Genomic DNA, 12,199 nt, shown 5'->3' on the forward strand with positions numbered 1-12,199 from the left:
GGGAATTGTAAATAATAGACTAAAGAAATGGATTAGTGATTATAATATATTAAAAGAATTTCAAGCAGGCTTTAGACCAGGATACTCAACCGTAGACAATGTTTACAACCTGGCATCAATCGTCCACTGCAAGTTATCTGAAAGAAAGAAAGTGTACGCATTTTTCGTCGATTTTTCAGCCGCATTTGATATGGTACCCAGGCAACTTTTAATCTATAAATTGCATGAAATCGGAATCTCAACAAAGATGGTTTATTTAATACAAAACATATACCAAAACACTAAATCGGTAGTTTGGACTGGAGATAATGTATCGCAACATTTTAATACTTATACAGGAGTTAGACAAGGGTGTTTGCTGTCGCCTTTACTGTTCACTCTGTATTTAAATGATATACACGACTGGTTGGAAGGAGGGTTAGTGCTAGACGAATTAAATATTCGGGTACTACTGTACGCTGATGACATCGTCATACTAGCTGATGATATTGAAGTATTTCGAAAAATGATATGGAATTTAGAAAACTATTGTAGTAGATGGAATATGGTGGTAAATTTGCAAAAATCCAAGATAATGGTGTTTCGAAATGGAGGACGGTTATCTTCAAGGGAGAGATGGAAATACCTCAATGAAGAAATTGAAGTGGTGAACGAATACTGCTACCTTGGAGTCCTTCTAACTCCAAAAATGAGTTTTACTAAGCATGCAGAACAAAGAAACAAACGAGCGAAGATTTGTATAAACGCAGCTTGGGAAAATCTGATCAATAACTCAAATGTATCCCTTATATCGAAATGGAAAATTTTCCAGAGTGTGTGCAAAACCACACAGTCATATGCAGCCCAGGTGTGGGGGTACAACTGGTTTGAAGAAGTAGATGAACTACAAAGGTACTTTTTGAAAAAGGTTTTAAAGCAACCAAAACATATACCAAATTATATATTATCTTTAGAGACCGATGTACCTGACAACCACTTTTACACATTGAAACTACATATGGATTATATATATAAAACTTTATTCCTTTACGATAATAACAGACTCCCGCATAAGCTTTCTATAAAAATATGGAACAAACAAATTTTCTGGGCCTTGGCACTGAAATCTTGGTCCGAAAGCACTAACGTTCCAATTGAAAATCTATTCAGAACAGCGCAAGATTGGTCTACAACCACAACTATACTTGTAAATAATCTCAAAAGGAAAAGCTATACAGAGAAAATAGATAGAGCAAGAGCAAGTGAAAGCAGATTTTATCGTTTTTTGAATCCAGAAATCGGGATTGAATACATGCAAGATGTTTGGAAACTGGACAAAATTGCTATTATAATGAAAACAAGGGCAGATGTACTTCCACTGAATGGAAACGTTTTTAGAAACGCAGCGAGACACCAATGTACATTGTGTAACTTGAGAGAAGTCGAAAACTTGCAACATTTCATAGCCAGATGTCCAGTATTACAAGAATTTAGGGTACGGCATTTTGGAACTGCCTATCTAGATGATGTACAGCTAATACAAATTTTAAATGGAACTTTTTATTGTGGGTGGGATGGATTATATAATTATGTTAGCAATGCTTTGAGATATCGGAACTACATAAATCGAGAACAATTTTGAAAAAAAAAAAAAAAAAAAAAAAAAAAAAAAAAAAAAAAAAAAAAAAAAAAAAAGAATATGTAAATTTTTTCCTTAACTTTACACTTTATAAAATTTTACGTTAACTTTATGGCTTATAAAATGTATATATCTAAACGTAATGTTACGCAAACATACTAAATTTAGCTATTTAACAGCACAAATTAAAACAAATATGGTATTGACAGACAACTATTTAAAGTTATTGTCATTAACTAATTACATTTACATTTTGTTATCTTAATCAAACAGTATATAGAAATTTGAATTGTAATGTTTAAAGAAAACAAAATAAAATCTATCTATCTATCTATCTATCTAATTCCCAAAAACGAAAGGAATGGCTCCCCCCAACATTTCAATGTCCTATTGACTATGAAAACGACTAAAACGACTGTTTTCCTTTCGACGATTGTGGTTGTAATAAGTAAGGTCATCAAGACTCTTCAATTTAATATTTTTAGGCCCAAAAATATAAACAGTTTTCTCTATATCGTTTTGCAAGAGAAAAAATTAAAGACGATTGATTCAAGATTAGGTTGGGTTCGGTTTAGACAGTGACCTGTCATGACCATGTCTAGCCAGTGGCAGTAAAGCGGTAGACCTCTTCAAGTCTAGACCAGACCAGGCCACAGCTCTACAATTCCCTGGGATGTCTCTGTGGCCCGGCACCCAGAACAGGTGAATTTTTAAACTGTTCAGCCATCTCATTGAGCGATCTTCGACAGTCCAGGGCGGTTTTTCAGAATTACATTAGAAATACATTATCCAGGAATTTAACGGTTGCCTGGCTCTCTAAGAAAATATTTATGCCAATCGTCGGTATAACATTATATCTTGTCCATTCCATTACATCCATAATTGCATGGATCTCCGCTTGATACACACTGCAGTTGTCGGGTAACCTTCTCGATATGACCAGTCCAAGTTCTTTAGGGTACACCCCAAAGCCCATCTATTCATCTTATTTGGAACCATCCATATAGAAGTCTATGTAACTTTTATAACCAGATATATTCTAGTGCCAATGGGTACTATCAGGAATAGTGGTACAGTACTTCTTATCAAAAACCGACTCAGGCAATATGTAATCCACACTACCTGGGATATGGGGCATTATATAAATGTCGCAGTAATTTGTCTGGCCACGATGTCCAAGGGCATCAGATGTAGCATTTTATTCAGTGCATCAGATGGTGTTAGGCACAAACAAGCCGTCCTTTGGATCCGGCTGAGTATTGAACAGTAGGTGTAGTTTTGAAGCGACGTCCACCAGACCAAAACACTATATAGTTTTTTAGGTCTGACAACTGAAGTATGCACCAACTGCATGAAACACGGTTTAAACCCCAACTTTTGCCTATAGCTCTCTTGCAGACGTATAGGGCAAGAGTTGCTTTTTTGTCCTTTCCAAGTAAGTATGGTTCAAATCGGTTCATATTTTGATATAGCTGCCATATAAACCAATTTGGGGTCTTGACTTCTTGAGCCTCTAGAGGGCTCAATTCTCGTCCGATTTGATTGAAATTTGGCATGTGGTGTTTTGGTATCACCTCCAACAACTGCGCCGAGTGTGGTTCAAAATGGAGAAAAAAATGGAGAAACCACTCGAGTTCAAAATTTTCAAAGCCCAAATCCCCCAATTGGGCACATGTTTGTTTTACACCATATGTCCCTAAGCCCATTCAAAAAGTGTTTGCACCTAATAACATTTGCAGCCTCCACAGCAAATTTACTAAAAAATTTCGATTTTGAAACCATTTTTGCTCCAAAGTGGTATTTTGGGTATTTTTGTAAAAAAAAATTTGGGCAGAATTTATTTATTATATTTGGGTATCGTTAACACCTCAGCACTTACTGTTTCAAATTTCCAAGAGATATCTCTAACCGTTCTTACACAGCATATTTTTTACTAGTTTTTTTTTCAATTTTCTCCCACTGTGTGTCGGCTTTTTATACAATTTCGAACATGGAGCTGCAGCGAACCTCTCAACATTTACATATTTCAAACACGTTCTAAGTGTTGTCTTATAGGCCGATCTCCCTATTAAACTGCCAGTGGCACAGTCTTGTATTGACGAATATCTGTTATTGCAATCTGGAAATTCATGCTACACATATGGGTCAAAGCTAGAGTACAAAGTGGTCTTGGGGTCTAAATTGAGAACCCAGGGACTCAGATTTGTTTTAGACTGCCTGATCATAATACGGTCCAGCAGGTGGGGATCCGGGCGATCACGGAATGCATGAGATGGTGTAATGTTAACGGTACGACGTCAAGTGTGAACATCTTAACGGACAGTAAACTGACCATCAGGGCAATTACTACCAGGACGGTAAGATCAGGACCGGTCTTGGAGTGTAAGAAGGAGATTAGATTGACACCTTAGATTAACACCATCGTTGAAGCAGACTTTTTGGCAGTAAAGGCTAGAGGACTGCCACCAATAAACTTAAGGTAAGGGCGTTAGCGACGAACGCTGAGGAATGGCGATACGGCGATAGGGCGACGAAAATTCTATGTGGAGATCCGAATAGTGAATAGACGAGGCTATTATTGAAAGGAAGTAAGAAAGAGGTTAGTTTAGCTTTCGGTATTATAACGTGACACATAGGAATACGAGCTCACTTAAGTAAAATAGGTGCTGCAAGTGATAGCATGTGAGGAGGATGATAAGACGTTGAAGCATTTCCTAAGTCATTGCCCGGCTTTCTCGGCTAGCAGACACCGGCTCTAATATTGGGACGACACAGTACCAGATACGAATCAACTTAGAAGCGATTTTATTTAAGATTTAAAAAAATGTTAAATATGCGGTGATTCGATAAAAAAAAAACTCACGCATAAAATGAGTTAAACAATTTCACAAAAATTTCATTTTAAATCTGTTTGTGCGCGACTTTTTTCAATATTTAAATGGAACAATTTCTTTTTAGATATTAATAGGCCACAGTTCATTCATTCAAGAAATGATTTTTGAGAAAAAAAAAATCAAAAGTCACCACCCTAATATATATATATACTTTGTAGGGTCGCAAATTGATATTTTTATGTGTTACAAATGAAACTACTATCCTATGGTGGTGGGTATAAAAAAACAAATAAAATTAAAACAAAAGCGTGTTAAGTTCGACCGGGCCGAATCTTGGGAACCCATCACCATGGATTCTGCTAAAAAATTATACAAATACATACATACAAGGGCATAATTTTATTCTACATAACAGACTTCTGACAAACCAACAAAAATTAAAGCTTCTTGGACAAAAATTGCGGCTTGTAAGGGCTGAAGAAGTCAAATTGGGGGATCGGTTTATATGGGAGCTTTATCAAGTTATAGACCGATTCGGACCATACTAAGCACAGTTGTTGGAAGTCTTAAAAAATCACTATATGCTTAATTTCAACCAAATCAGGTGAAAATTGCGGCTTTCAGGGACTCAAGAAATCAAATCGGTAGATCGGTTTCTATGGCAACTATATCTAAATCTGAACCGATATGGCCCATTTGCCATCCCCAACGACCTACATCAATATTAAGTGTCTGTGCAAAATTTCAAGCGGCTAGCTTTACCCGTTCGACATATATAATTTATATACTCTGTGGGGTTTTAGACGAATATTTCGAGGTGTACAAACGGAATGACTAGACTAGTATACCCCTATCCTATGGTGGTGGGTATAATGAAGGTTGTGTGTATGGGAACCCACTTTGTTGTAACGCCCATTTTGCAATCGCATTTTTTTAATAACCGGAACTAATTCTTACCAAACAAAGCAATTAGAGCCAACTGAGCTAAATATGACGGTTTGTTAATGGTAGGTTTCTAAACGTTTCCTAGTTTATAAATTTTTTTCAAAGTTATATTTAAACTCAATTGTATGGTTTTGTCAACTAAGATTCCACCTTAATTTCAATCATGAAATACCTCGTCGCAGTTATACTTCTAATACAAGCCGTTGCTAGAATTCCTCAGACTTGGGTAAGTGTAGAGCCGAATCGCTATTGGAATTGACATGCTCTAAGACATTTTTCTCCTTAGTCTGCTGAGCAATACGATGCTGACCCTGATATGGTGAACGTGGAAGTCGGCTCCCCCGATGTGATAGATATTAAGTTATCAATTGATCGAATAGCTCGAGGATACCACGGAATCAGTGGATATTTTGATATTAAGCAGGACATCGATACTGACCAGGTCTTAATGCACGCTAAAATTTACAGAAGCTATAACAGGAATAAATACCAAAATGCTGTGGCAGCCTTCGAAATAAGGAACCAAACGCTTACGTCCTTTTTAAATAAGGCCTTCAAACAATACGTTTACGATGACGCCCAAAACTGCTGCACCAATGTTCCGCAATACGAAACGTTTGAATCGCCTTTGACGAAACGTTATATCGAATGCACAAAGTGCAGATTTTCCACCGAAAAGTGGCCAAATCATTTAAAAAATGAACTTTACACCGTTGCATTTATGTTCCATGGAAATGTTAACTTCAATTTAAATGTGACATTCCTAGTGGAACCTCCTAGATACTAGTGTCCCAACATTTTCGCCGTCACGCATAGAAACGTTGTTGGCAATGACATTTTTTTCATGTAGTTTTAAAGCCGCGGCAAGTATGCAATAAATATTTTTTAATATTCTTTGGAGCAGGAATTTGTGCAATTTTATTTTTCCTTCTTCCCAAAAGAAAACAGGTGCTAAAATTTGATTCATAAAGCAATTTTTTACCAATGGAGATTTTAACGCCAAATTCTATTACAATCAGATTCTAATAGACAAATTGCAAATGAAAGACGTCCAATATGAAAGCCTGATGTAACACCTCAAATATAGATCTGCGACATTCTGAGTCTATCTAGCCATGTCCGTCCGTCCATCGAAATCACGATAGCGGTCGAACGCGTAAAGTTAGTCGCTTGAGATTTTGCACAGATACTTCTTATTGATGTAGGTCGTTGGGGATTGCAAATGGCCCATATCGGTTCAGATTTGCATATACCCCCCATATAAACCCCGATTTTAATTCTGGAGCCCCTCAATTCTGAAGCCTCAATTTTCATCCGATTTGGCTAAAATTTGGAACAAAGACTTGACTTCTGACTTCCAATATCCAGGCCGAGTATAAATCGAATCGGTCTTTAAACAAATATGACCCCAATATATAAACATAAAACATAAAAAGTTTAGACAATTTTAAACAAAATACTTTTATCACGAAGTGCTGCTTGTATTGTAGGTTAGGTTAGGTTTAAGTTGCAGTCTGCCATCAGACTCGCTTAGAAGTTTTCGCCATTGGGATACCCAGGAACAGAAATAGTAAGATGTCTTCTAGTTCCTACCGTTGAACCACCCAGATCGCTTTAAAAAGCCTAATAACTTGCCGAATGTTCACATCGGCTAAATCAAACAAGTTCTCAAAGAAATGAGAACCCAACGTGGATCTCCTTCTGACTGCTAGTGCGGGATACACACACAGAAGGTGTTCTATACTATCTTCTTCTTCGTTTTCCTCACAACTTCTGCAAAAGTCGTTGCTGGCAACCTTCAGACCGTAAGCATGATTTCTGATTAGACAGCGACCTGTCATGACGGACACAATGACTGAGACGTCTGTTCTAGCCAGTGACAGTAAAGCGGTAGACCTCTTCAAGTCTAGATTAGACCACATAGATTTGGAGCCAAAGCCCCCTCTTCGTGACCATCTATCATTCGTTGTCCTTCGGGCCTGGTCCTGAAAACTTAGCTAACATGTCGCTAAAGGCACAGCCACAAATTCCAGTTTCCCTGGAGTGTGTAAAGTAGTTCCTAGTCTCGCAAGTTCATCCGCTTTACAATTCCCCGGGATATCTCTGTGGCCCGGCACCCAGAACAGGTGAATTTTAAACTGTTCAGCCATCTCGTTGTCCGTACCCTCCACTTGACCAATGAGAAAGCTCCCTTAACCGCACAGCAGTGCTCGCTGCAATTTGTCTAGCCACAATGTCCAGAGGCATAAGATGAAGCATTAAATTCAGTGCATCCGATGGTGTCGTCCTCAGTGTGGCTATGATGCACAAACAAGCCATACTTTGGATCCGGTTAAATATTGAGCAGTAGGTGGACTTTTGAAGCGCCGTCCACCAGACCACAACACTATACAGCATTATAGGTGTATGATGACACGCAATCTAAACCCCCCAACTTTTGCCAATGGCCCTCTTGCAGTTGTATAGGTCAAGAGTTACCTTTCTTGCCCTTTCCAAAATGTTGGATTTTATGTTTCCTGTCCAGCAAAACAACCAGGTATTTCACGCCTTCAGTAAATGGAACATTCTCTCCACCCAATGAGACGGGTTCCACTGTAGGCAACTTGTATCTCCTACTTAAAAGAACTACTTCCGTCTTCAACAGATTTATACCTAGACCACTTTCTATAGCCCACTTCGCTGTTGCACGTAGATCTTCCCGAAGTATATCTTTTAGAATGCTGGGAAACTTTCACCTAATCGCAATTGCCACGTCATCAGCATACGCGACCACATTTACACATTTTTCTTCCAGGGACAATAAATTATTGTTAATGGCTATGTTCCCAAGTAGATGAGACAGTACACCTCCTTGAGGTGTTACTCTACTATCCCATCTTTTTAGATACACAGATCCCAAGCCTGCCGTAATGCATCTTTTAGTAAGTAAGTTATTAAAAAGCTTTCTTCAGGAATAGTTGATGCATAGGAACTCCAACTCCTTCATGATTGAACTCGGTTTTACATTATTGAAACATTCTGATACAAGCAGAGTATGTCTCCCTAAGCCAGGGAACCAGTCTATCAAACACAGCTTGTAATTCAACCAGTGATACATCATCAGGGCCTGACGACTTAAAGGAGTCGAAACTTCTTATCGCCCAAAGGGTTTTCGGCTTAGACACAATTTCCTTAATGGCCTTCGACGAATGCATATCAGTAACAACCCCTTCTGGCGCCACGTTGTCCGTTGGAGAATTTCCCGGGAAATGTGTATCAACGAGTAGTTCTAGTGTTTCCTCACTAGACTTTGTCCATACATTCTCTGTCTTCTGAATATACCCCACCGTAATAGGTCTCGAGGACAGAATCTTCCTTACCCTCCTCTCAACGGAGCTGCAGAATTGTACCCAGGATTTGTTCTGCGCCTTTCTCAGCTCGCCCTTATATTTTCTTAGATCAGCCTTATAGATGTCGCAATCGTATGGTGCTCTTGTGGCTTTCGCTTTATTGAAGAGTTTTCTGCAGTCCTTCCTTAGACCAACAAGCTCTGGGGTCCACCATGGCGGTCGCTGTTTGGCTTGGCACTAGGGCATGCTGACACAAGCGAGTCATTCAGGGCCTTCGTGATCCGCTTGACCATTTTGTCAAAATCCTCCGCAGTTTCCACTTCCTTTTCTAGTCTAGAAGGGATAGACGTGCAGAATTTGTGCCGAAATTTATACCAATCAGCCTTTCTTCTGTTTAGCCGAGGGACCACGGCTAAACTAAGCTGAAACTAATATAACGATGATCAGAGAAGCTGTCGTATACTCTTGCACTTATATCTTTCGATACAAAGGTAATATCTAGTACCTCCTTCCTATTCCTGGTTTATCCCCTTCATTACAAATCGCCAGATTGCAACTTATAATAAATTCGATGAGCAGCTCACCCCTCTCGTTGACATCCGAACTTCCCCATATCTGGTTATGTGCTTTACCATCACTTCCTACAATGAGGCTGTTCTTCCCTACGGAAGCGGTTTCAGCCAGCAACGTAAAGTCTGAAGGCGGCATCTCTGAATCGTGTGCCATATATAGGGAAGCCAGCCAGTAATGAGACTTATTTATTTCAAGGCTGGCTACTACTAAATCTTTTCAAGAATATAGGCTCTGTGTCTCCCATTCCCCGTACTCTTGTTACCCTATTGTTCGCCCTAGTCCTTTTAGGCATGGGATGCGCTCCAGGTGACCGCAGCCTTTTGGCCGACTGCAGAACAGTTTCCGAATCTAGACATGTTGTCATTGGGGTATCCTGTGTAGCGAATCCCCGAGCCCAATCTAGAGAGTCTCTCTCCTTATAAGTGAGAGTCTTATGATCATTCACACCAAGCCTCTCAATAAGCCTGAAAGCGACGTGTCTTCTTTTATTCACAACCACTTAAAGAGCGTGTTGGTTTGTCGGGGAAGGCCGATGGCCTAGGCAAATTATAGGAATGCGAAAAAAGAATAGGTTCGGCCTTGTCCTTAAGACTCGAACTAATGGTCTTCGTCAAAAGCCCATGCTGACCAGTCGTCTGTCGGCTAGTGGAACCTGGAGCAGCCGCTCCACCAGTCAAGTTTTTATTAGTAGCAGACAACATGCTACGTCCTGATACCACCACCGCAGCTATTGGGTCTTTGCAGTCCATTCTACGCCTATTCCCGTAACTTACTTTCTTTATTGTAAAGCCTTTAGCATCTTCGTCTATGGTGAAAGAACCTTCCTTTAATTCCTTCCAATAATTATTCTCTTGTATCTTGTAGAGAGAAAGGGTAAGTATTTGAGTGTATAGACCAGTGGTTGGCAAAATACTCACTCTATTGCACATTACTTTGTACATACACAAGAAAATAATCTCAAGCAGTCCCATAGGTCTGCAAATAATTGCAATTGTGTGTTCGTCACTGGTATAGACACATTCTCACACACAACATTTTTTCCTTTTATGTTTTGACAGAGCAAAGAGCAGCCAGTATATAAAGCAGTTCGAACGAGCGCGGATGGTAAACTCGGAAAGTGACAGTTATTAAAGTTTCGGTACAAAAATGCTGGTATGTCCAATGACAAAAATCATTAATGCAATACACAAATGGCTGCCAGGTACAAGAAAACACAACAATAAATTCTAAAGCACATAATTATTTGGTAACATTTAGGTGATAAAGAAATATCCATCACAAAGTAGGTATTTAAATGTGCAGAAACAAACTTTTTTTTGTTTTATTTATAGCATAGAAAAAACAGCAAATCATAATACAAAGCCATAATAAAGTTGTGCAAAAATTTGAAGGCTTCTTATATATTAGTATATCATAACATCGAAATAAATCCAAATATACTCTGAAAGAGTATTACCAACTGAGATCTGATTACAATTCGTTGATTTTGAATCATTTTACAACATTTAATTTAACGTGGCATCCTTTTCAATATGCACAATTAATTTTAAACGATTGACGTTAAAAGTATTTATAAATAAAGAAAAACTAGTTGAAACCCCGAATATCATGTTTTATATATCAAAAATGAAAGTTATTGTGAGGATAAAAACAAGTTATGGTTCATTGTGAAAAATTTCTGCCAAATCTAGTAAGAATTGCACACTTTAGGGGCTGAAGAAGTAAAATAGGGAGATCGGTTTATAGGGCTATAAACCGATTCATGCCAGTTTTGACACGTATGTAAAAGGTCATGAGAGAAGCCGTTGTACAAATTTCAAGTAAAGGCCCCAGATCGGTTTATATCAGGTTATGGACCGATTTGAACCATACCATTGAAGTCACAATAAAACACCTCATGCAAAATTTCAGCCAAATCGGGTAAGTATTGTGCCCTCTAACGGCTCAAGGTCGGTTTATATGGCAGCTATATCAAAACGTGGACCGATATAGCCCATTTACAATCCCAACCGACCTACACTAATAAGAAGTACTTGTGCAAAATTTCAAGCGGCTAGCTTTACTCCTTCGAAAGTTAGCGTGCTTTCGACAGACAGACGGACGGACATGGCTAAATCGACATAACATGTCACGACGATCAAGAATATATATATTTTATGGGATCTCAGACGAATATTTCGAGTAGTTACAAACAGAATGACGAAATTAGTATACCCCCATCCTATGGTGAAGGGTATAAAAACTTTATATTTGTCACAAGTTATTGCGAAAATTATTCACAAAAATATTTGCTTTTATCGTAGATAATCTCCAATGTTTTTCTGAAAAGAAGTTGACTTGGCGAAAATTTCCATTATGTCAAACGAGCTATATTTTTGCGTGTATGAAAGAGTACTGTCCGATACAATTTTAACCTCAATGATAAGGGACCTAATTTTTATCGCCGAGTCCAAACGGCTTGCCGCAGAGCGACATCACTTAGTAGAGAAGTTTGAACGGCTGATTACCAAAGTTAAATACCTCACAAAAGTTTCCAGCACAAGAAGGGGAAATCAACGCTGAACATTTTCTCTAATGTTAAACTCTACATACAAAAATAGATCATCTGAATCTCAAATAGTCCTAATCTGGCTATACGTCGTTTAGTTCTTTTGGGTAGGCGGCTCCACAGTCAGCAAACTAGACACCTGAAATTTTGCATAATTACTTTTTATTAATGTAAGTATAGCTCCCATATAAACCGATCTCCTGAATATACTTCTTGAGCCTTTAGAGGGCGCAATTCTAATACGGTTTGGCTCTAATATTGCACGATGGCTTTTCTTATTACTTTCAACAGACGTACTGAGTATGTTTTGAATCGGTCCAAAACCTGATATAGCTCCCACATAAACCGATCT

The 12,199-nt window shown here is 38.6% G+C and overlaps 2 protein-coding genes across 4 annotated transcripts in view; one reads left to right on the forward strand and one right to left on the reverse strand.

Moving 5' to 3' along the window:
* Positions 1-12,199, reverse strand: part of LOC106092357 (myosin-G heavy chain) — a 289,973-nt gene that overhangs the window by 235,039 nt on the left and 42,735 nt on the right. The gene's annotated exons all lie outside the window — the stretch shown is intronic.
* LOC131997234 (uncharacterized) lies at positions 5,514-6,304 on the forward strand. Its single transcript, XM_059367865.1, has 2 exons — positions 5,514-5,623; positions 5,684-6,304. Exons 1-2 carry the CDS (start codon positions 5,561-5,563, stop codon positions 6,182-6,184), a joined length of 564 nt encoding a protein of 187 aa, XP_059223848.1. The 5' UTR covers positions 5,514-5,560; the 3' UTR covers positions 6,185-6,304.

The sequence above is a fragment of the Stomoxys calcitrans genome, chromosome 4 (genome assembly GCF_963082655.1).
Source record: "Stomoxys calcitrans chromosome 4, idStoCalc2.1, whole genome shotgun sequence".
Lineage (NCBI taxonomy): Eukaryota > Metazoa > Arthropoda > Insecta > Diptera > Muscidae > Stomoxys > Stomoxys calcitrans.